This window comes from Anopheles merus, chromosome 2L (genome assembly GCF_017562075.2).
Source record: "Anopheles merus strain MAF chromosome 2L, AmerM5.1, whole genome shotgun sequence".
Classification (NCBI taxonomy): Eukaryota; Metazoa; Arthropoda; class Insecta; order Diptera; family Culicidae; genus Anopheles; species Anopheles merus.
The window spans coordinates 39889024-39915214 of NC_054083.1; the positions used below are offsets into that span (position 1 = coordinate 39889024).

A 26191-nucleotide genomic window follows, 5' to 3' on the forward strand; every position below is an offset into this window, starting at 1 on the left:
AGAACAGAAGCACTTGAAGTAGAGAGAAATCAATTGAAAAGAAAGCAAGAAAAGTTTGAATTTTGAAGCCGTAACAAGAAAGCAATTAAACTTATATATAAAATAAACATGATCAACAGGGAAAAAGGGAGAAATCAAAGCTTTTGGTTCGATGTATAATTTTGTCAAAATGGATCAAAAAGGGAAAGGAAGATGATTTGGTTTGGATTTTTTTTTTGCTGTTTTGCTATCCCCGCCGATCCATGATGGACAGTATTGGATGGATAGGGCCCCTAGCATTGTCACTTACATCACAACTACATGTCGATTGTTGTTGTTGTTGTTGTTGTTGTTGCTTACCCTCACACTTACACAAAACGTACTTCTCCCTGTGTGTGTGTGTGTGGTTTGTCTTTGTCTCGTACGAACACACACGCTCACACACATATGTACGCTCGGATGGGGTAGGGATGGGGCACGGTAAAGCTGATGGGTGTTGGTTGTGGTGGTGGTGGTGATGATTAAAACACATACAGGACGGACACAGGACGACGAGAGCACAACACGTACCATCTCGTTGACTTCACGTGGGGGTTGTTTGTGGTTTTGTTGGGGGGGGGGGAGGTGTTTGAGCGAGTTGATGAGAGAAAAGCAATCACAAAGGTTGAGGGAACACACTCACGCTCGCGCGCCCCGACATACGTATGTGTGGTGGTTTATGGTTGCGGGGGATTGTAAGAACGGGGAGCTTTTTAAGTTGTGTGGCCGCCGACAATAAAGCTGGATGATCACAGGGATGGGGTGTCACAGGATATCGCACCGAAAGTTGGGATCAAGTTCTTCCAAAGCTATTCTAGCCAATCACAGAGAGAGAGAGAGAGGAAGAGAGAGAGAGACCAAACTCCAAAGAGGAACAAGCAACCACACCCGGTCACCAGGACACACGAGGGGAGGGCTTTTCCATCAGCAGAGGGGCTCTCTTTTCTCCATTGTTGTGCTGTCTTTGTCTCCTCCCTCCTGACTCACTTTGTCACTTGTTCCCCCACCCGGGAGGATAATGATGAAAAGCGATCAGTAGGAAGTCATCCCAAAGAGGACATTAAAAACAAGCATTGGGATCTCTCTCTCTCTCCCTCTCTTTCGCTCCTTTCAAGTTGTAGGCTATGGATGCTGGGGACATTGAGGGTTCGGTCTCTCCTTTCGTTCACACTCCCTTTCATACCCACAAAGGATGAAGAAAGCATTCCCGGGGGCTCATTATAACGAGACACGTCATAATGATGGAGAAAAGAAGGGACAAAATGGGGCATTTTTGGGAACGAACACACACACACGCTTTGGAAGACTTGGAGGACCGCCGTCCACGTGGGAGGCAGGTTGATCATGACACACATGACACACACACACGCGGGGGAGTTTTTTGGGGTTTCTTTTTTCTGTTTCTGTTTATTATATGTGAGTGGGTGGTTGGTGGTGGTGGTGGTGGTTTGTTTTTTATAATTTTTTGGGTTTATTTTTTATTTATTTTGAAACTGTCTTTAATGGAAATCTGGATTGACTGTGGGAGGCAAAAGAGAGAGAGAGAAAAAAGGGGGAGAGAAACGAAATTATAACCATTAAAAAACAATGATTCCACATCTCCGCCGAATGCCGAAGAGAGGGACAGCTTATTAAGTAAACATATGGCGCTACTCTAAAAAGGCAAAAAACTTCAGAAGCTACTCTAAAACCACTACGCTAGAGGGTTTGTCTACTAAATCATTCTCTACTCTACAGGGGAATTTAGGTTTCTCCTTTCTACAGCATTTGTACATAAATTAGGGTTTTTTTTATTTAAATTAGAAGAAAATCAGTAAAATCAGTCTACTTTTTACAGCCACAGCTACACCCCAATGATCCTCTCTCGAGGATCGTGTGCTTTTTTTTCGCAACTTTAATGTGATCACTACTTGTCGGGGTTCGGGGGGGAGGATGTTGCATGCACTGTTGATGGGTGTAAAAGGATGACGGGGATGAGGTGAATGAATGTGTCTTACGTATTTCTGCTCGATCTGGTTGGCTGATCGAGAGATCGTGTAAACAGCACAGCAGGCGCACACGCTTGATCTGCCGCCTTGGATGGTTTCTTCAGGCATCATCAGCACGTCACTCATATCACACAAACACACACGCGGAGTGGGGGCGCTAGGATTCACTTCCATGCAGGCGCACAGGCCGAGTTCGCGGGGATTTCATCGTCTTTGCCGGATGGTACGGGGACGAGAGACCACACACACACACACTCACACAGGAGCTCTTCACACAGGCAAGAGTCACACAAACACTCAAACACGCACACTGCTAGATTAGAAGAGATAGGGCTTGCGGAGACCTTGTAAGGCAAGGGGGTATGTGGAGAGAGCAGTGTTGACAGAAGAGAGACAGGGAAAAGGCTTGTTTTGTCATCGGATGCATAGGTTTTGTTGTGGTGTTGTGTGGAAACGGTTTCAGCGTCTTTGAGTTACCATTGCACACACACACACACACACACACGCGCGGGAAGGTGCGCAGCAGAGGGGTTGGTCGCGGTTAGTAGTGGTGAGTGAAGACAGGCAAAGTTGGGTAAAAATTAGTAAGGGAAAAGAGATTAATTTGTTTTCGGTATATTTAAAATGTATTTTTTATTTATTTTTTTGCTGTTTTCTTCTTTTTTCCTTTGTTCTTCATTCTTACTTTGACGTCACTTCACGACGAACTCTTTTACTGTGTTTTCTGTTCTTCTTTTATCTGTTGTTGTTGTTGTTGTTAAGAAGATTGCGTAGATTTTGTTTCTTTTTGTTGTGTATGTGTTGTTATGTTAATCCATTTTTTCCCACTGTTTCTCCATTTATCACCATTTCTACCATTTCTTTCCTTTCTCTTTGTTATTTCTTAATTCACCCTTGGTTTTCATCTGAGTTTTTACGTTTTTCTTTTCTTCTCTGATGATGTTATGTTTGTTTTCTATCAACTCGCTCTTTGAAATCAATGTAAAGAATCAAGTTAGTGAGTTGCAATTTGCGTGGTGTTGATGTTCAATCTCTATCCAAATCACCATTTTACAACACAACATTACACTACTTTCCCACTTTCTTTAACTACTTTCAGTGTTGTTTTTCATCTTCAGTTCTGCTTGTTCTGTATGATAAATGTTATTGCATTCTTACTAGTGGGGGTTGTGGTTTCTTCTTATTAACCTTTATCTTTCACCGCCCTTTCGTTTTCCTTTTTTTAATAAGTTTTACTGATTTTATGTGTTTACTGTTAATGATTCATGGTGCTCTTGCTCGATTCTAACAACTGCAAGGGGGAGGAAAACGATCTTATCTTGTACCATTTTTGGAATGGGGGAAAAAACACAACGATTACTTTTCACCCCCACAAGCACAATAGGTGCTTGCTGCTCTTCAAGTTTAAAACGTCCAACGCTTTCGTCGACGGGCCCCCCCATTGCCCAAACATGTGCTAGAGCTGGGGCTGACCCGGTTGGGAAGGGAGGGGGGGGGGCGTTGAGATTAGTGATCGTTTAAAGAAAACTAATCCCCATGGCGGACTCGATTTTCCCCAATTGATTATTTTCTTGTTTTCACTACTGACTTCTTGTAAAAAATAAAGTAAGAGAAAAAACGTTCCAAAAGAGTTCGACAATAATCGACACTCCATCTCTGCGCTTGTACACGCACAATGCCCCTTCTTCTCCTTCTTTTCTCCCTGCTCTCTCGCTCGCCATACAACAATAAAACGTCTATGAGCTGGCGAGCAGTACGAGAGTGCAAAATAAACTAAAAAAAAAGGACATGAATGATGAGATGCACACATCAAACAGGAGAGAATACAAAAGAATCGTATAAAAAGCATTAAATTGCAAGCAAACTAATGAATCCTTTTCCCTCTTCGACACTACTGAAAAGGTATGCAAAAACCCTATCTAACAACATTCCCAAGTTATGTTTAAAGCAACTATTTCTGTGTGTGTAGCGAATCGCGATCGCTATCGGATGGAATTCAAGCCGGTGCACAACTATTTACCAAAAGGGATTTTCCAAAATGTCCCCTCTTTCTTAAAATTCCCTTTTATACCCTTTTAGGCACACGCTGTATCATCATCATCATCATCATCAGTAAACAACAACCACCACCATCATCAACGATCATTTAGTCTCATGGTTTTACCCAAAAAGCCCCCCTCGTTTTGAGAGGCCAATTATGCCGTTCTAACCAGCGTCAAAAACGGTAGCAACACAAAAGCAAAACGAAACGAAACGAACGATTCCTTCTCTACACCCAAACCGAAACTAAACCCACATAACATGCCTAATATATATTTGCTGCAAAATCGTTGTAATAAAAGGAGTTTCGCCTGTTGTGCGAAAGAGTTCAAGTATGAAGTGTGTAGTATGATAGTAGTAGTAGTAGTAGTAGTAGCAGTAATAGTAGTTATATAGATAGCAATAACATTAATTTCCCTTTCTTATCTACTTTTTGCTTATCAAGAGACCTCAGACGGAGTAACCTTCATCTGGGTATCTTGTGTTGCGTGTGTGTCATCGTTAAGCAATAAACAAACGATCGTTCGTTTTCTTCTTTTTTTCTCATTAAACCTCTTCTTTTCGCCCGTTTTTTTGTTTGTTTCGTCGTTCATTCCATATCTTGGATGACTTATGTGTATGAGAGACGTTCACATACGTACACCATGTACTCCATGGTACGTTTCCTACTAATTCCCCCCGGAAATGTAACACCACACCCTTCTTCTTCTTCTTCTTATACACAATAAGAAACACGCCCTCTTCCCCCGGGGGTTAAACGTTTTGCTGTTTCGTTTGTTCCGTTTTTTGTTTTTGTTTAAATAAGTTAAGTAATTCACGCTCAGCAAAAGAACAAACTTAGAGGATGGAAAAGGTTAGAAAATAAGAAAGTGAGCGAGAGAGACAGAGATGCGTGTTTTCGCGATCGTAGGAAATCGCTGAAGCAGCATATCATTCTCAACTGTGTATGTGTGTATTTTTTTTTTGTATGTATGTGTGCTGTGAGGGGCTTATAAACTTAGATGCATTGTCGGGGTTTGGAGGACACTGACTGTTCGGTAGGTGTGTGCTCGATTTGGTGGTCGTATAGTAGAGGAGGGAAGGAGGTTAGTTGTGAACGTTCTTCCGCCTTTACATTGTGTCTTATATTTAAGATTGGAAAAGCTCCTTTAATTATGTTTTTTTTTTTTGCAAAGATGCAAGATGTAAGCCAATCAAACAAACAAACGCAATAGAAAAGAAAATGCACACGAGGGAAAACAAAATGGGGAAAGAAAACACACACACTCTCCTTTGTAGTAAGCGGCACCACCATATTTTCTTCGTTGTATGGTTAGAAACATGTTTTGGCATATAAAAATAGGTTTACAAATTAAACGCTTCTCCCTCATACGCTGATGACTGATGTTTGTTGTGTTGTGTTGTGTGTGGTTAATTTTGGCTGACCACAACAACACGCAGACGACGCCCACAGCCCAGTCAGAGAGGGAGAGAGAGCGAGGCAGAGGGCCGCCATTGTGTTGTGTGGGAAAAAAATAAAGTGTTTTTGGGGTAATGTGTAATTGTAGAAGTTTGGGATGTTGGTTGTGGGTATCATCTTGGGATAGCATTAAAAGTAGTAGTAAGTATCTTGTAAACAGCGCTCACACAGTTTTTGCTCACACCTCATTACTGCTATTATGCACACACGCACGCACATACGGGGTGGCGATTCGGACGCCCTTTTGCCGCATGTGATGAGAGATTGGATGTATGGTGGTTGAGCTCGTCGCCCATCCAGCTGAAGCCTTAGTACACACAATAGTACGCAAGTTTTTTATGCATATGGGGTCCACACGTGTACCACACGCTCATACTGCTGAGATTTTTTTAAAACCAAACTGCTAAAGCGCCTCTCTACATTTGCTACAACTTTTAACCTTCAGTAAAGTTGGTAAAATAATTTCCCATCTCCCTGCTCCTGCTGCTGCTAAACGTTCGCTTCCTAAAGCCTGTCTGTCTATATGTGTGTGTTGGTGACAAACTGAGCTGTTATTTTGAATGTTTGAGGAACCAAAAACGGATGCAAATATGTATGTGAGAAATCCACATATAACGGGATTGTCACGTTAACGATGTGTGTGGGTGTGAGAGAGAGAGATAGGAACCTACCTAAGAATCAAATATGAACAACAGTATCAACACTATTTATGTGAGCTTTCCCTATCCTTTTTTCTAACCCCTCTCGAATATTCGTTTTCCTTCCACAGATATATGCAAACGCCTTGCTGCATATATCCTTCGAGCTGCACATTATCATTACCCGCTCACAAACACATACACACACGCATTGACTCGTAGCGTGTGACTGACTGTCTGCCGTTAATCGATGCTGCGCGCCGAGGAGCGCATACTAAAAGTAATCACACGCTCCGGCTGTTCTAGCTCTGCCCTGTACTACTCCATCCCTTTCCGCTAAACGTTTTCCTCTACCCCGGCGCAGTGCGCAGAAGAAAGCTCAAACGATTCTACACCGGTCACCACACACACCACGACGGTCGTGTTTTGTTATCTAAACTTTACAAAATCGATATTCGCTAAACATTTCAAACGCATCTGGATGCGCGCTATGGGGAGAGCGCGCACCGCGCACGCAAAAGGTGCGCATCGAAGCATCAATCAAAGAGATAGAAAGTAGCTTTTGCTCTAAGTAATGGATTATAATAGTAACGATCTAAAAAAAAAAATAAACAAACAGAAGGCGGCAAACTATCTCGCAAACAAACGGCGTGACACAGAGGGCAGGGGTGAGGAGCCACAACCCGCCCGTCACACCACACACACACACACACCCGGCACACAAATAGGGATTAAATGATTCTATGCTTTTGTCTTGTCTCTCTCTCTCTCTCTAGTATTTCTATCTTTAAACACCATCTTTTCGGTGTTTTCCCCCGTTTTTATTTCCTCATATTTGCTATATGTTGCTTATCCTGTCCTCCCCGTTCAGCACAGTGCTGTAGAAACGTGGAGGAGAGCTTTCGATACGGCTGTGTATTTGAATTATTTAATACACACTCTTCCCCGCGTTGCTCAAACGCGGTTCAAATGATTGGGTCGAGGGGGCGAGTACATGATAACAACTACTGTGCAATTGGATTTTCCCCTACGATGAGCAACAAAACCGATCCATAATGCCGATTAAGAGAGAGAGAGAAAGTGTATGAATGGATGATGTGTGTGTGTGTGCCTATATATATATATATCTATTGTTTTATATTATGCGTGCTATATGAATGCTGTGACGGGGTGTCCGTGGTGCTAGTGGTGGTGGTATACTACATTCTCTGTGACGTGCCGACTGCCGAGCGTCCACATTCCTGCTTCTAACTCTGCCTGCTCTATCTCCTCCGTGTGTATGGTGGTGTTGGGTTGATGTTGTGAACGTATCCTTTATACTTCCCGACTTTCCCACCCCGTGTTGTCGTTGCCCCCTTCTCTGGTGGCAACGCAGCAGTGGCAGAAGTTATAAGGTAGTACTAGTAGTAGTAGTGGTAGGTAGCAGCAGCATTCGCAGATGTTCTGTTATCTTCGCGCGCACGCTCACTGCCATTATGGACCCCATATGATGTAAGCAAAGAACACGGCCCACGCTAACACTAGTCCATGCATATTTTTTATGTAACTCTCACCGTCCGAAATCCTTCTGGCGACGAACTTCAGGATCTCATCCAGCAGCACGACCGGCAGCGAGAACTTCATGACGGTCATCCACTCATTGCCGTCCAGTGGAGTAACTTGGAAAACGGTCTGCAAAGGGTGAGGAAACACGATCAGTGTGAGTAGCTGCTGCTGCTGCTGCTGATGTGTATGTGTGTGGGGAGTCAGTCACCCGATCCGATACTTACGGAAAGAACGTCAACGTAGAGGATGACGAAGTGGAGAGCGAACGACAGACACATGGAGGCAATCAGCCAAATGTTGCACCATGGCGGCATCTGGACAAGGGACTGGTTCTCAGACAAGCTGGTGGAAAAAAAAGGGAGGAAACAGATTAAGTCAAAGCCTTCGAATTCAACCGGACGAACGCGACGTTCTCCTTACCTGTTCATGGCGTTCAACATCTCAATGGTGACCAGCACGGACAGAGCCATGGTCATTGGGTGCGGATCGTTGAAGATCTTGCAGTCAATACCCTTGAACTCCTCGCCACCGCCCAGGCAGGACAGATGGTGAGTCAGCTGCCAGTAGGACAGCTGCGGGCCAGTCTCGGAGAACATGAACCACCAGGCGGCACCTCCAACGGTAGCGCAACCGACATATCCACCAATGGCCATGTAACTGGGAAGGTGCGAGAGCAAGAGAGAAGATGAAACAAAATACAACCCAAAGAACAACAGCAGGCATTTGTTGGGCAAACGTACCGGAAGAACAACCAGCCAGAGATCAAACCTTCATCAGCCTTGCGCGGCGGCTTGGTCATGATGTCCAGATCCGGTGGGTTGAAGCCGAGGGCAGTAGCTGGCAGACCGTCAGTGACCTATTCCATATGAGCACAACAACAAATCCCATTCAAACCTATTGTTTGAGTCACCAACTATCCTCCACTTACCAGGTTGACCCACAGCAGCTGGACGGGGATGAGAGCTTCCGGCAGACCCAGGGCGGCCGTCAGGAAGATGGACACGACCTCACCAATGTTGGACGAGATCAGGTAGCGGATGAACTGCTTCATGTTGTTGTAGATGGCACGACCTTCCTCAACAGCGGCAACGATGGAGGAGAAGTTATCGTCAGCCAGCACCATCTCGGCGGCCGACTTGGCGACGGCGGTACCCGAACCCATGGCGATACCGATTTCGGCCTTCTTCAGGGCGGGCGCGTCGTTGACACCGTCACCCGTCATGGCGGAGATTTCGTTCATGCTCTGCAGGAACTCCACGATCTTGGACTTGTGGGCCGGCTCGACGCGCGAGAACAGGCGGGCACGGGCGCAAGCTTCACGCTGCTCCGACACGGACAGATCGTCGAATTCGCGACCCGAGTACGACTTGCCGGTGGTGTCCTCATCCTCTCCGAACACACCAATACGGCGGCAGATAGCTTCGGCGGTGGCCTTGTTGTCACCAGTGATCACAATGACGCGGATACCGGCAGCGCGGCAGCGAACGATCGAGTCCTGCACTTCCTTACGCGGCGGGTCCAGCATACCGACGACACCGACGAAGGTCAGGTTCACCTCATACGTGTAGAACTTGGTCGAATCGTTCAGGTCCATGTCTTCCGGCTTCATCGGGCTGTCGGCGGTGGCCAGGGCCAGACAGCGGAGCGTGTCACGGCCGGTACCGTACGTGCGGGTCAGTTCCAGGATGCGCTGCTTCAGCGTCTGGGTCAGCGGCACCTTGGTCGAGCCGACGCGAGCGTGCGTGCAACGCTCCAGCACACCTTCCGGAGCGCCCTTACAGAACAGCTTCGGTCCGTTGCCGAGCTTGGAAGCCTTCAGCGGGGTGCAGTACGAGGACATGGATTTACGATCGCGCGAGAACTCCAGGGTGAACTCCTTCTTCCACTTGGTTTCGATCTCCTGGCGGACGCAGATGGCCGACGAGCGGCGGTCCAGTCCCTGCTTGGCAACGTTGAACGGGTTCAGCTTCTCAGCCAGCACGATCAGGGCGGTTTCGGTGGCCTCACCGACCTTCTCGAACACCTTCTTCGTTTCGTTGAAATCAATGGCGGAGTCGTTGCACATGATGCAGATCGTGCCCAGCTCGTGCAGCGTCTCGTAGTCGGCGGCCTTGATGCGCTGTCCGTTCAGCGTGACCTCACCGATCGGCTCGTAGGTGGATCCGGAGATTTCGAACTCGGTGAAGCTGCTGTCGTTGCCCTCGATCTTCTCGAAGATGAACATGCGCGACACGGACATCTGGTTGGTGGTCAGCGTACCGGTCTTATCCGAGCAGATGACCGAGGTGCAGCCCAGCGTCTCCACGGACGGCAGCGAGCGGACGATAGCGTTCTTCTTGGCCATGCGGCGCGTACCCAGCGCCAGACAGGTGGTGATGACAGCGGGCAGACCCTCCGGGATGGCGGCGACGGCCAGAGCGACGGCGATCTTGAAGTAGTACACGGCACCCTTGATCCAGGAGCCACCGTGGGCGGGGTCGTTGAAGTGTCCGATGTTGATGGCCCAGACGGCAACGCAGATCAGCGAGATGACCTTCGACAGCTGCTCACCGAACTCGTCCAGCTTCTGCTGCAGCGGCGTCTTGATTTCCTCCGTCTCCGACATCTCGGTACGGATCTTACCGATGGCAGTGTTCAGACCGGTGCCGATGACGACACCGCGCGCCTTGCCGGCGGCGACGTTCGTGCCGGAGAACAGAATGTTCTTCTTGTCCTGGTTGACGGCGCGCGGGTCCGGGACGGCATCGGTGTGCTTGATCACGGACACGGACTCACCGGTCAGGATGGACTGATCGATACGGATGGTGGTGGAGTAGATCTTGATCAGGCGGATATCGGCCGGGATCTTGTCGCCGACCGACACCTCGACCACATCACCAGGGACGATCTCCTTGGCGCGGATCTTCTGCACACCGGACTTGTCGCCGCGGATGACCTTGCCCATCTCCGGCTCGTACTCCTTCAGCGCCTCGATGGCGGACTCGGCATTGCGCTCCTGCCACACACCGACGACGGCGTTGGCGATCAGGATCAGCAGAATGACGAACGGTTCAACGAAAGCTTCAACACCTTCATGTTCCTCAAACAGAGCTAGTACCTAGTGGGGTTTATTGGAGGAGAGAATATATATTAGCAAATTTGTACTTAGCGCTTTTTTTTACAAGAGAGTTTTTACAATCGTTCGTTCAATTTTTATTCCACAATTAATAAGCGTCATATATTACGCGACCATTGGACACAACGTGAACAATTTTATCTAAAACACATTCCAAATTCTATTTTTATATGCAAAACACATTAGCGGAAGGCTGGACAAATATTATTTTTAGCTCAATTTTTTTAGAAAAGACTTCTTTTTTACCTTCTACCATCCTCTCGCTCCACTTCAAAGGTTAGAAGCGGAAAAAAGTGCAACGCAAAAGTGTCTGAAGGTTATTTGTTGTGCGTGCATGGACCGTGCAAAAGGATGCTCTTTCGCGGTCGCGCGTTTTACAACATCCCGTGCCCGTGTTGCGCATAGTTTTACCACAAATTTTACGCTCCGGCGGCGGTAAAAGTCATCCAAAAGGGTGGTTATTTTTAAAACATTCAACGAATGGAAAAATAAAAAATAGAAAGAACGAACGGACACCTTCAAATACCAAACATCGTCACATTCGTGTGGGCACATACCAAAACAAAAAACAAAAATCCCGCTGTCAACCACACACATACACCTCTGAGGGGCCTGCGCGGAGGTTACGTTAAATGGAGTAAACGACATAAACAGATTTTTGGCACCTTTGCGGCCACTGACTAAATATCAAACAGGAAAAAGCTACGGTGGAGGAGCGAATGAGCGCTTCATGCATATAAGATTAGATGAGTGCCAGGTAACGGGACACAAATGCCACGCTGGATCACAACCATCCCAAACATATTTTGGCAAACGCGGTAACTGATAGTAAATAAATCTCGCCAAGCGTTGACTTTTAAACGACGGCGCTTTCCCGTTGAACGAACGATGCAAAACCTTCCTTTATCGTCGTCTGGTGATGATGATACTTACAAAAGAAATGATAGCGGCCAACAGCAGAATCTTAACGAGAAGATCATCGAACTGTTCAAGCACTAATTGCCAGAGTGTCTTTCCTGTTGTGAGAGAGAGAGAGAGAGAGAGAGAGAGAGAGAGAGAGAGAGAGAGAGAGAGAGAGAGGGAGAGAGAAAGAGAAGAGTTATCCGATTAGATGCGCTGCTAATGTTTTGCAATTGTTTATTCCGGTGGTTCGCCTGCCACTCCTCTCTCCACGCGTTACGATAGAGCGGCTGCTCGGGTCGGGGGGTCTGTTTGCTGGGTGTCTTCATCAGCATGCGGCCATTACCACCACCACCATCAACCGTGCGGCGCATGCAGCAATTGCGTTGTTTTCTACGCTATCCAATTAATTCGCTCGTCCAAGGGGGTCCAGAGGGAGGAAACATTCACGTTGCGTGCCTCCTCTTCCGGAACCACCACCTCCCATTGCAACGCCGGCATTTTACTTTATCTTTTTTTCGTTTCCATATTCAAAGTAATACCACCAGTAATGCCATTATTCTAACAGGCAATAATGGCACCGGAAAATGCACCGGACGACCTGACGCTGCTCGCGAAGAGATTAACGCGCGCTTTTGTTTAAAATTAATACCTCTGGATTTGTGTGCGTATGTGACAGGGCCGACGACTTAATGCCAATATCAAAGAGCAGCAGCAGATTTTGCGTCCTTCGGTGCTTAATTCACATGCGTGACGAAACACACGCCAGGAATGCTGCTCTCGGCTGAGACAGGACAGGTCAAACGCCTGCCTCAGCGCGTGCGACACAACACAACACGCTTCCGGCGGGGAGAAGGGATGAGTCTGCCGGCACGGATGATCCAACCGCGTAGGTACGCAACCACCGCACCAAGAACGTACGCACGTACGTACGTACTTAGCACGTAATACTTATTTTTGTCAGGGGCGCATAAAAATAGCGTGCAGCCGCACGAGCGTACTACGGGTGAGTGAGAGCGCGCGCACATTTTGCAGGTTGGCGTTTTGTGTATCTGTGTTCTGCTTGCCCCGCTCAGCAACGTTGATGATGATGAATCCGGTACTGACCGGGCGGGCGCATGATTACACCCCCAGAGTCAGGGCAAACATTTGGTGGTTTCAGCAGTTAATCTCTGTGTGTGTGTTTTGTTTTATGCGGCCCACAGCAGCGCCTGTGTATCAACAACGCCCTGTCACGCGCTTTCATCAGCAAACACGGGGGCTGGGCATGGGCAGCACCGGGGAACAGGTTGATTCTAGGACGACAAGCTACTATTTGTCACCTGATATACTGATTTTCTAGTGCCAGAGCTCAACAAATGGATCGAACTACCAACTCCCCCCATCATCCAGTGACGCTTCCTTCACGCCAAAGTTACCGATACCGGGGAGAATACAAAGCATTCGATGAACCCTCCCCGCAACAGACACACACACACCGACACACGCACGCCGCCCGGATAAACAACCCCGCAGCAAGCAGCGGTATAAATAGAAACATCACGAAGTGAAAAATGTGTCCATTTTGTGCAGTGCTCCGGTTGTATAATGCTCCACCACAATTCCCCGACGTCCGGAGAGGATCGGTACACACTTTCATCATATATCCTTTTCCGATGCGTTGTTTTTTTCATTTCTTAATCAAAAGGGAAAGCCAAATGTACAAAAACACAGACACACATCACACACGTGCGCTTTTTGTCGTTCATATCGGAGGCAGGGCGATTGAAGCAGTTCCAGCAGCCGAGGTCATTGCGGATCAGGGTCGGTGGGGGAGGGTGGCGCAAATCCTGTCGTCGTAGGTCGAATAAATATTTTCATCCTTCACCAAATGCACTCACCACCACCATATCAACCTTGGGGCTCCCACACCATCGACATGCATGATGATGCTGATGAAGATGTAACACGCGCCCGGGAGAGCCGTGTATTATCTCGAGCGGGCGGCCGCCTGCCCTGCTAGCTGCCACATATATTTACATGCCCTATTTTTTGTCTCGCTCTACCGGGCCCTACTGCAGCGAGCATTAACGAGAGCAGGGCGCTGTGCATCGAACACGGGCACACAAACAAGCACACACACGTCGATGTGAATTAGTCTGTGGTTACCGCTAACGCCGGGTGTGATTCGTGTGCTGCTCCCCCGTTTGCAACCGCTAACCGCTTTGCTGCATTACCTGCGAACGGCCGAACGGAGCAGCTTCATCTGTTTCTTATCTTATGGCGCACCATTAGACCATACGGTGGGGTCGCAGCAACGTGCAAAACAAAGACCCGCTCGCTCGCTCGCTGCTGCCGCTGTTGACCGCAAACAAGTGCGCTCGTTTGTGCTGCATGGGTCATACAAAGCGAGCATGTAAATAGACCAGCAGTTCGCCTGACTTTTACACATACAAATAATTCAGAATTATGGAAGGCGAGAGAGAGAGCAACCGTTTCATCTCGTTGCAAACCACCAAAGTCGCGAGCGCCTGTTTTCGGGTCGTTCGTTGATAGCTTCACCGCGAAAGGTGGCGGCCGCTGCTGCTGGAAGCCTTTGTTTGATGATCGCTCGCTTCAGTGCCTCCCGGTGGTTTCGTTTATCAGGAAGGGTGGCGGCGGCGGCGGCGGAGTCGGCTTATGTTTCTCCCAAACCCGGCCGTATGTGTGTGTTGTTTTGTGGTGGGAAGCGGGAACCAGTTTGATAGAACGCGTCAAAGTGATGACGTCTTCAGGTCCAGAAAAGGGCTGCCGATTTTATTTATTCTTCCCGCACCGCTTCTTCTCCTCTCCAATCGGGTCGTCACACATGTACACCCACCACATGTACACAGGGCAGAGCGCGGTGTGTTGGCGTTCCGTTTCACCATATTTTGCTACTATTCTTTGCGGCTTACAGCAGGGCGGCGGCTGCAATGCAAGTCGCTTGCACAACCCAACCAGTGTCGTCGTTTCCAGGTTGCGCGCTGTCGATAGCCGTTTGTCCATTAAAAAAAAAAAACACTGTCTGGCGATACTCGAACGAATGTACAGCTGATGAAACAGACCGACCCAACCGCTCCTCTATCGTAACGCGAACGAAAGACCCTTCTCCCGTACACTTCCTATAGACTCAGCCGCTCGGGCGATACGTACCTTCTTCAGCGGGTAGTTCTGTGGAGAGAGAGAGAAAAAAAGAAAAATATTTTTAGAATATTGATTTTGAAGCTTTTTTTAAAGATATAATGTGTAGTGAAATATTCAGTTCGCTCCGCGAGAGTCCCAAGAACGTTGGAAAAATGCATCCGATATGATCCACTGCCACCCCCCACACCAACCCTTCTTTAAAGATCAATCGCGATCGTTCACGTGCTAATTGGAGCAAAAGATTGGCAAGATTCCGGACGAGCGATCGACCAACCCGCATCCATGTCATCATCATCATATCCATGCGGCGCTCTCCCACTTGAGATCATCCGAGACGCTTGGCCGAGAGTTTGACGTCAGTGCGATGCTTCTCGTAATCTTGCCCCAACCAGTGGCAAAGCGGGAAAATAGCGAGCGGAGAAAAAGAAAGAAAGAAGGAAAGCAACTTGTAGGGAAAATTGCGTTTTTTTGCTTCGTAATAGACGGCTCGAGTGCGTTACACGCATAAGTACGCAACGCAAGAGAGTCAGTCACGGGGAGTTCTAGCAGCTTCCTGCTACTACTATCACACACACGCAGCTTCAGCATCGCGCACCATGGCCATCATCATCATGTCGGGAGGAAAAATAATCAAACCCCATCGAAAAAAGGAAACAACCACCAACCAAACACCATTCTTCTGCTGGGTGAGAAGAGGGATCGTGCTACGAGTACCACCCATCCAGTTCGGCCCCAAAAATAGACACATCGGCTTCTCCCCACTGGGGAAGCTAACAACAGCCTGAAGGAAGAGTAGAGTGAGATCGGTAGACCAGCAGGACGCAATCAGGTGGGCGCCCGCCGCTTAATACACAATCCAGCGGACAGTACACCACCACCAAACCAAACCAAGCAAGCAAACAAACTTCCTTCGCAACTTCGTTGTCCGAAAATTACCGGTTGGTCAGTCGAGAGCGAGAGAGAGAGAGTGAGAAAAAAAGGTTGATTTTCTTTACGCATTTTCAGCACCTCTCACCGTTCTTTCGAATTTCCTCCTTCCCCAAAAAAAAAAAGAGACAAGCCGATGCTGTTTGCTGTTTTTGCTTGCTTTCACTGTCCACGCTCTCACGGGGAAAAAGTGGTGGTGTGAAAAATGCCCACAACACATAGTGGCAGTCTTTTTTTCACCGGCCACTGTGAGAGGCCAAAATCTCCTGCGTATTTATAAATAAGCACGCATTTACTACAATATCTCGATGATAAGGGGATATTAAATTATTGTTTCTTTATGATCGTGCCGCCACGAGAGCACATCATGCCCATCATAGAGGCATGAGCAGAAGCAGAGCGGTAAGCACCAGACCGGAACAACCCTCCCGGTCTTAACGTGTTGGAAATAACTCAAAGTGGTCTGTGGAGTGAGGAAACCAGTTCGCTCATGCTTTAATGCCCGTATTCCAATACGTATCGTAGCAAAAGGATTGTGAAACACCGTGAGGATTCCTATCAGACCCAGAGTATCTGGCCAGTGTGTTACGTACAACGCATCGAAACGCGTAGATATGCAAATCTATGGTGTACAGGGTCGCGGATAGAACGGCGCAACGCATACGTGCCCGACGACCTCGCCTTGAGCCGAAAGTCCTCATTGCAGTGTGTGTGTGTGTCTAGCGACCTTAAGCACACTTCCAAACGCCAATCAATTAATATTCTCGACTGCAAACCCGACCTGCAAGGCCCATGGCGCGCGTACCGGAGAATTGTCCTTGCGATTGACAGAGTGTAGATTATTAGCAGTTAATTCCTCAGTAAAACCTACAACATACCGCATTTCAGTCAGCACTCAAATCAAGAAAAAACAATACACAGAAAGCATTCCCACACCACACGTTCCTTCCAACTCCCATGAACACAGGCAGGGGAAAATGAAACCGAAAAAAAAAATACACGTGTCAAGTGATTTTGTTTCAAAAACATCGAACATCTGTTAATACACTTGTGGCTTTCGTTCTGTGCGCGCTTGTCTCTTTTCCCTTTAGCAAAGCTGCTCCACCAGCTCTCCTATTGGGCAGTGAATCTTCTTTCCCTGCTTGCACTCTTCTCGCCAGCGGCACCGTAAAAGGCCCCCGAGAGCTATACACCCGAGCCGTCTGGTGGAGCAGATTCTTTTTAAATAGATTATTATTAGGTGCGTTCAGCCACCCCCGAGGTGGCAGCAGTAGCAAATTGATGAATCATCAAGGCCCCCCCCCCTTTGGTTCATTGGTTTCGCAGGGGTTTAGTGAGCAAACAGTATAAATCATGCCTCACTCTCTCTCTCTCTCTCTCTGCTTCGTTCTTTGCAATCTGATCTGATAAACCGTTGATCCAAATCACCCGGAATGAGGAATCTTGTTTCCGCCAGGCTTCTTCTTTCCCTTCCCCCCGTTTCTGCTGCTGATCGATATATTGATGAGTTAAGGTATCGGCTCCTTCATTTGCAAGGGCATGGAGTAGAGTGAGAGAAGGTACACTACGGCATCCACATTTTCACACTTTTCCATCCCACTCTTGAAGGAGAAGAAGTGTGGTTAGGGGGAGTTGGAGTTTAACATAATGACGTCATAAACCTATCAGCAAGACGGGTACATTGGACGTTTTTTGGTTGTGTTTGAATGATAACGATCAAGTAAGATCACTAACGTGAAAAAAGTTATAAATCGATCACAATTCCTTGATCATCCCTCACACCGAATGGATGTCAGCAAAACTTATTTTATTCCAGACAGCACAACAGCGTCCAGAAATTGCTGTTCTAAAACTAAATCGCGTTCTACCAGCTCTTTCCAGGAAAAGAGAGCAAAAGATTAGGTTTTAAAAATACAACACGGAATCTGGTGGTAAATGGAATTTTAGACTTGATGTTCCCGATCAACCCTTAAGCCTTGTGATCGAGGTTTATTTCCAGGAAACATCCATTAGTATTCTCTCCTCCTCCACTTTGCACAGTTTCTATTCCGACATGCTGCAGCACCAGGGATGTTGAGTTCACTTCTGTTCCAAAAAAACACCAACACCAAATCGTTTGAAGTTGGATTTTTACTATCGATCTTCAATTTTATATCTTCGTCCCCCCCCCCCCTCCGATCTGAACACACACACAAGGTGAGTGTGTGTTTTTCTTCTTCCTTCGATGGCATCAGGGTGAGAGATTTCCAATTCCCCCCAGACGATATTCCCGCGGCATGATCGAAAGGGAAAACATCGATTGTTGGGTTTTCTGTAAATTACTCTGAAAAGACCCAAGCCCCGGAGGGGTTGTTGTTGTTCCAATCCACATTACCATATATGACCACATGCACTGCACGCGTTCTCACAGCACTTAGAACAGGTTGCTGTTGCTAAATGAGCGAGCAGAGTGTGTGTGTGTGAGGAGTGTCTCCTTTTTCCCATGATTTATTTCGATTACGATTTCGAACCTTGAACCGGGGCGGGCGAGGGACAGGGAAACCTGTCCACCACCGGTCGCCTTCTGGGCCATCACCCCCTGCGGTGTGCGTACTAAACGCTCCTCCACTTCCCTCCCTCTCACCATTTAACAGAAATCGTCTGCTTTCGGTTGTTGGGTACGGCGAATTATTCATAACCTAACTTCCGAACAACCCTGCAAGTAGTAATGCGCTACTACCGGCCGTGGCAGTCGCAGCAATTCCCCCCATGTACGACCTCAATTCGAAGGCAGACACACGAACACCAATTGGAGAAGGTTGTTGCGCCGAGGGCGATGCAGTATACATTTGACGCGATTAGCAATGAGCATGAAACAACCGCAACAGCTACAGGTCGGAGGAGAGCAGTGAAAAAAAACATCAACCTTCCCCATCGATCGATCGATCGGCAGGCGAAACACTCCCTCCTCCCAGCAGGAGAGTGTTGTAGCTTTTTTCTAATCGAACGCGAATCCGTTGACGGCTCGCTGCAGGAAGGTTTCGCATGCCGTTTGTTGCCATAAAATGATTAAGATGACAGTGAGCACACACAAAAACACACAAACTGTGTGGCCCTCTTGCTGCTTGATGACATTTACAGGTTAGTTCTAGTGCGCCACCCACCCAAGTGCAGCCGCAGCAACCGAGTGGAACACCTTGTGTGCCTGTGAGCCACCGACACGAAACGATGACGACGCTGGCTGGCTGGCTGGCTGGCTGGCTGGCTGGCGCTAGTTGTCGCCTTTACACCACCACCAAGCACCAAACGCAATCGATCCTCCATGTATCGAACGGCTGTTCGGTGTGTGTGCGATCACCGGCAACACATTCCCGCGTTGACGTCAAAGGCGCGATTCTCCGTGCGATCGCGGTTTTGCACTAATCGGCGCCTCGACGACCGCACGAAAGAGAGAGAGAAAGAGATCGTCGAGACGTCAAACGACAGTGCGCAACAGCGGCGATCGTGAGGAGCAACAGCACAGTGTGGCGTGGTGTAATGCTTACGCACGTGGCGCTCTCCCTCCGTGTGCTATATCCAGAGCTCATCGCGCGAGAGGGCACACTTCTTAGCGCTACCTCCCCCACCCTCCAGGATTTTACTCCCTTCTTTCTCCAGCAGCAGCAGAAGCAATGGTGGTTATTTCACCATGGAAGGGAGGAGGTACGGACGAGCCCGATGTTTATACAACTTCGTGGCCACCAGTCGTCGTCGTCGTCGTCGTGGAGTCGTCTTCCGCTCGCATCTCGTGATATCGAGCGCGAATCTCGCCCTTGGCGGCAATGCAAACCAAAAAAACAAGAACTGGCCAAAGCAATAGGTGTGGATATACACGATCGATTAGCACCTTTCTGGGTGCTACTCCCATCTCTCTTCCCTCTCTGGGTGTGTGTGTTACTGGGCCCGGGCTACGACTACGACGCAACGCAAGCGGCGCAAGCATAACCGCGTCAAGGCGACTGGTAAAGATCTCGAAAATAGATCACACCCTGAAGGAGGAAAAGCACGCTCCAGTTCTTTTGTTCACGGCTCTGCGTGTCTGTGTGTGTGAGCAGACCTTCAGCTTTTCCGACACATCGGTTACAACGTCCACCTGTTCGTGTTTAGGTACAATTTAGAGCCTGAGAGCGGCCCGAGAAGAGCTCAATTCTTATCTCATTCCAATTTGAATTAGCTCTACTAAGCTACCAAAAAATCCTATTTAGAGCTTAAATTAAAATCGATGACCCGTGAGAGCACGTGAACACTAAAACACTACCTTCAAAGACAATGGCCAGACGAGCACAAAAGTGAAAAGGGGGAAAACACTTTCCTTTTGCTTGGCTCCATCACCCACCACCACCACCGCTATTGAATCACGGTGCAGGGGCTGCGATGGAAAAACGTGCTATGACCCGTTCCAAGGGCTCATAGACGTGGCCACTATTTTGTGCTACGGAGCCGCCTGACATTGTCCTTCGCTCGCTCACAAAAGGGCGAAAACTTTCAAGTGGTTGTGGGCTCTCTCCAGCACAACCTGGGGCACGATGACACTTTGTGCCGTCCGTAGGGTCGAACATCAAGAAGAGGCTACCGCTTTCGAACAAGAACACACTTGTGTGCGCTCTCCAGAAGGGTTATGACGATACACACACACACACACGTTTGGCCGCGTTCGCTGGCTGATGCGAAAAAGAAAAAATGAAGGATTTAATTTTGCTCCTGCCAAAAGCAATTTAAACCACATTTTATAGATGCACCCAGGCCGTCCCGGGGAGTCTCAGTACTCGGGACGGCACTGGGATGATATGGGTGTATTTCGTAGTAATAAGATTACTCATTTTATTACACCACTCTCTTCATTACATTATGTGCCGTACAGCGTCGGGTGTGGGTGTGTGTGTGTGGGATAGGGCCTTTGTTGGGTTACATCTGGAGCACCGGAGACCGGCACCGGCAAGACGGATGTTTGCATATCGTTGTTGCTGCACGTACACACCACACCACCGGTTAAAAACTGTTGACCCAAGGCAAACATTGACAATTGTTTTGGAACATTCACGGTTCTAGGAACTTGAAAAAAAAAACGGTCAAACGCTGTTTTTAAGGAGACCGTGTGTGCGCAAGGGTAAGTGATGACCTATTCGCTAAATTTGCACACGTCTGCCGTTCTAATTAACGTGCCGATTGATTAATGATGGAAACACCAACAAACCACAACAACGGGCAACCCAGGAAGGGGCCAGTTCTAATTGAATTATCACAGGCAAAAAAAACAACAACGTGCGCTATTCCAAGGGACAAGCAAGCGAACCGGGGAAACGGAGAAAAGGAGGAGAAAATACGATAGACTTTAAGGTCGCGGCTATGTGCATCGCTCGCGCTCGCACACTTGGACAAACAGGTGGTTGGAGAAACGCACGCTACTCCGCGGGCCTGCTACTGATAACCTAATCTTATACACCATTGGAGGACCCCCGTATCGGCTTCCGAGTCGGTCGCTATCGGCGAGAGCATTAATAAATTGTTTCGCCAACCCAATTCAACCAATAAAAACAACCCTCGGGCGGTCCCTCCAACCGATTATGCTTGACTCACTCGAATAACTTAATTATATTGATCGTTCAAATGATACGGGGCCGCCCTTTCTGACTCGGAACGGTTCTCAATCTTCATTAAGAGGAGAGAGAAACAGTGATCAAGAGGTAAAAGATTTTTCTCTATTTCCAGCAAAATAGAATAGCGTTTTTTCAGTTACTGGAGATTTGTTGCGAATCCAAAGGTGGTCAGTGAGAATGCGCCATGCCACACAAAACCCGGGGGCTATATTTAGCGCACTTTCACATACAAACACACACACACAGAGACAGACGCGTCTTAAATCGTGCCCCGGTTAATTGATTTTTCGTGATGTATTGTAATAAATGGGCCCTTTCAAACCTTCCCTTTCTCGCAGGGGGAGTCCTAAAGGGGGGGAAGGAGGAGGGGCCATTTGCAGCCATGGGCAAGAACAAGTAAACATGGGGAAAAATCTAGCAAATTAGCGCAGTTTTGATTCGGTTCCGAAAATGTTCCGAATTAATGTTTACCGCTTCGCCGAGGGAGGGGAAAAAGGGGGGGGCGGGCCTGGGGTGTAGCTATAAATTAAAAATTTCACCCTCCCCAAGGGTAAGGGTCAAAAGGGGCCGTCGTCGGGGAGCAAAGTTCAGTTCGGACCGATTTCAAGGTCTCCCTTACTTAGTGGGGAAAATGAACGTAAAAGGATCGCATTGCTTTAAAGCTTAATTTTGAATCATTTTGGTGTCACTCAGGATTCGACTTTGCTCCAAAATCGTGACCATTTTCAGTAGCTTTAGCGTAAAACCTTCGACTTACATAAATTATCTTTCCCATTTAAGCATACCAAATTGTTCCCTGACATGCACAGAACTTATTCTCCCTTATCTGGTGGAAAATAAGTCGTGCCATCTACTTATAAGAAGCTCCAAAGCTATCTCATTTGCATCGCAAGTGTTAGAAGAAGAAGAGAAAAAAACACTGTCGTTAAGAGCTAATAACTACCCCACGCCCCACAGTGTCTAATAACCCTCTCTTCCTAGCACTCTGTCTTATCTCCGCCATTGCCGGAGATACACCATCACACGCGCTCGGGACGGGGGATATAGTTATCTTTTCGTTTTACCCCCAAAACTCGCCACAACCGGTACACGTGTTCGATTTCCAGCGAACGAGTGGTCGCGATGTACCAGCGGTCGGCTCCAGTAACCGCACCGCACAGGGCGTCACACCACTTTCCGCCCAGTGTGGCCAAAAGCAACAGCAGCAACAAAATGACACAGTCGTCGTGATGATGCTGTTGCCGCTGGTTCGTCACAGCCATTAGCGACAAGCCCGCATATGCTGTACTACAATTGTGTTGCAACAAACCTTGCATCATCCTGCATATGCACGGAAAACCGCAAACTGACAAGCTAAACACGCGTCGCCCTCAATCTGTTTTTCCATTTCTGGGACGACCACGCAACTTTTCCACTTCTGGGACTTCTGGGCGAACCTTTCGGTAAGGATTTCCAACCGGGAGCCAGCAGACACTTACCATTGGGTCCATACTTCTTCTGGTATTCCTTCACCTGGTCGAGCGAGAGACCCCTCTCCGGATCGACGCGGAAGTGGCTAAGGACTTCATCGACGGTCTTGCTATGGCCGTCCTCCATGGTGGGTGATTATTTTGTGTTACCGGCAGTTCTGTGTTTGTTTGTAAGGGGAGAGAGAAAGCAAAAGAAATAAAGTTAGAAAATAATAAAATAAAATTGTTGCTTTAAGTAAGTTCAGCTTTCTTCCGATCTATCCGACGATCTCGCTTGTTGTCCTTCTCGTTGGGTGGTTTTTCTTTTGTTTGCAGTTTTGGTTTTGTGGTGGACAGAGTTGGCGGCGGTGGGGTTCGATCGCCGGCGGGAAGACACAGCTGATAGCGCGGATTCGCAGCGATCACTTGGATGGATTGTGACTCACACACATACACACGCACGTGTCGTTTTACACGTTGTAAGACGGCACTGTAGGGAGCAAACGACGGTGGTGAAATGCCGAGTAAGCGCACACACACGTCGTCGTCGTCGTCGTCGTATGCGGAATAGAAAGGAAACAGAACGCGAACCCTCCTCTCCCGGTGGAGGAGCACCATTTTCAGCAAAGGGTTCAACAACCCTTTGTTTTCCGCACTATGTGGCACACACCACACTTTGTTTGTGCGGGAGGGGAAAGACGTTTCCAAAGAAGTCATCTTGGGGAGGCTTCTAGAAAGCTCTCCACCGCAGTACACACAAACACACACACACACGTACCCGGGGCATCGAGAGCCCAAATGCCCCTCGAAAGGCGGAAGAAAGTAGCGATGACACACACACACAAGGTTCAAACCGACATAACCTACAAAACCTGCCACAACCTGCCCGTTCGCGGAACAACACTTCTGCGGCGAATGTGTAACTTGCTTGTAAAGGATGTCACAGCTCAACGGACACACCAATGCCTACTTCGGTTACGGATCCGCTTCCAGTCGAAGATGAAGTTCATCCAATCCAAGGGAGGGCGAGGTGAGTGGGGAGGGGGAAATAATCTCGCGAAACATTCCTTGGAGCCCCCCTGCCCCCACTCCCCTCCTCCAAAAGAAGAAAAGTACAAGAGCGGCGCGTTCTGCCCCGTTTTCGATAAACACTTACGTGGTGATTTGTGTATTGCGCCACGGTTTGTAAAAAAATAAGAAGAAGCGAACTACGGGCCAAAGGGGGGGCACACAAGAGCGAGACGGGGGATCCGGTCGGAAAAGGAAGCACGCATTCGCCAACCGTGGCGAGTGAACGGAATGAAATGAAAAAAAAAACCGCACGCACGCACACTCACACACCGAAGCACGCCGTGGCGGTGCGGTGTGTGCGTGTGTACACGCTGTGTGTTGCACTCACACAGCGCCACGCGCGCAGCGTGCGGAATGGGTTTTTTTTTCGCTCGCTCTGTTTCTAACGGTAACGGTGAGCTGGCCCTACAGAGGAAAGTAGGCAATTATTTGCTCAAAAGGTGACACACTGATGCACTCTTCTTACTCTTTTTTTGTTATTTTCTTGTAAAAATGCACACACAACTATCACCAAAAAAAACCATTCAAGAGAGAAGTGTATGGAGCAATGTTTACGTGTGTGTATGGGCATTTACTATCAGCGCAAACGTCCTTTCTGCAATGCTTCCACATCACACTTCCATCCCCATGTCGCTCTGCCTTTCTCACTCGCTCTCTCTAATACACATCCACTCATACACGCACATTCATACACACGCCAGCTGAACTGGAAAAAGGCATGAAGATTCGCGTTATTTGCCCCGGGGAACCAGTTCAAGAGGGGAACTGTGTCGCAAAAAGTAAAGAAAAGCGAGCCCTTCTTCGCACAGCTCTTCAGCTTAGGAGATAGAGAAAGAGGTAAATGACCACCGTCCACACCACACGCCAGTGGGGAAAGGGTTCACCGTGGACGGGACTGCCCGAAAACTGCCAACTAATGCCGGACACCAGACACAGATAACGGTCCGCTGGGTGGCCGCTTGTACGGCGGCGGCTCTTCGTTACTAACCAGGATTTTTCTTTCGCACCCTCGCTCACAGGCGAGGAGAAGCGCACGGGGGGAAAAAACTCGGCAACTACGATCTCCGCGAGAACACACAACACGGGCAAGCGCGAGCACACACAACCACGCACACACGCTCTCGGACACGGGACACAGGGCACGGTGATGCGTGTCGCCCGTTCGCTTGGCAAGGAAATACACGACAAATTAAGCTTCTTTTTGTTCCCCGCTCGGGACCGGATCTTTGATTACTTTTTTTGTTCAATTCCCACCAGCTGCCAAATGGCGCACAGTGGGATGCCCACGCCGGTCATGTGGCGGTGGCATTTTTGTCGCGTACGCAAAGCGGGTGGGACTGTTTTACGTGCATTTTTATGTACAAAAGAACAATTGCTTGTCAAATCAATATTTTTTGTGTTAATAACACTAGCAAAATTGAATTTCATAGCTAAAAATGAGTTAAATTTCGCAAAAATTAACAAAGCACTCAAGTGGACGGATGTAAACGCAGCAAAATTCCCAAGCAACATTTGGGCCAACGTGCAGCATGGAGAACTGTCAATCTGACCGTTTCGCTCGATTTTAAACGGTCGTTTCGCCGTTATCTGTTTTTTGGAGTTCGTTTCGATTCTTGTACTTTTAAATATCATGTTTTTGAGTTTTTTTTTTGTACATTTTCCTTCATTTTCCATTGACACTTAATAGTAGTGCAATTCAGCAACTGCTATTGATTTTTTTTTTCAAAAAACTATACATCTTTTACTACTTTTACAAGCATGAAGTAATGTGATGAATCAATGTACTATCACACCGAAACTATGAATCTTTTCAGTTTCAGCCCAAGGCAACCAATTCACCTTGTGTCAACAGATTGATGGGGGCGCCGTTAATGGGCGAGGCAAAGCGTGCTCACTGTCTCACACGAACGGGCCGGAAAATGAGGACTAGCAGAATTTAGAGCAGCTTAACATTGCTCTACAAATTACGCCCCTCAGTTCCTCCTCCCCTCCCCTGTAGCGTCTGTACAGTGTGGCCGTCCCAACAACGCCAAACTGCACCAATTTAGCTCGTCAATAGAGAAACACCTCCACCGTTCAAAGGGCTAATGCTATTTTTGGGAACCTCCGTCTGACACGCCAAACCCCAAACCGTAAGATAGGGTAAAGAACGGCTTCGCATGCAGCGTGAAACTGCCATTGACCGAATATCGGGGCCGTTTGATCAGAGCAGCACGATCAGAGGGCTGGCAGGTGGTGTGTGAGATCAACAACGGCAAAGTCCCCGTTGCTGAGGTTTTCCTT

The 26191-nt window shown here is 48.0% G+C and overlaps 1 protein-coding gene across 6 annotated transcripts in view; it reads right to left on the reverse strand.

Moving 5' to 3' along the window:
* LOC121593158 (calcium-transporting ATPase sarcoplasmic/endoplasmic reticulum type) overlaps positions 1–26191 on the reverse strand; it is a 33247-nt gene that overhangs the window by 1405 nt on the left and 5651 nt on the right. For 2 of the 6 annotated variants that reach the window (XM_041915286.1, XM_041915288.1), the window contains exons 2-9: positions 22868–23016; positions 14857–14874; positions 11737–11819; positions 8617–10785; positions 8429–8544; positions 8109–8345; positions 7913–8030; positions 1500–7814 (exon numbers count right to left, since the gene is read on the reverse strand). In XM_041915286.1, coding sequence (XP_041771220.1) covers positions 7617–7814; positions 7913–8030; positions 8109–8345; positions 8429–8544; positions 8617–10785; positions 11737–11819; positions 14857–14874; positions 22868–22985 — 3057 coding nt within the window. In that variant the 5' untranslated portion in view covers positions 22986–23016 and the 3' untranslated portion in view covers positions 1500–7616. Of the gene's footprint in view, positions 1–289; positions 7815–7912; positions 8031–8108; positions 8346–8428; positions 8545–8616; positions 10786–11736; positions 11820–14856; positions 14875–22867; positions 23017–24896; positions 25066–26191 lie in introns of those variants that run through there. The other 4 variants (XM_041915292.1, XM_041915291.1, XM_041915289.1 and 1 more) reach the window with 4 other exon arrangements.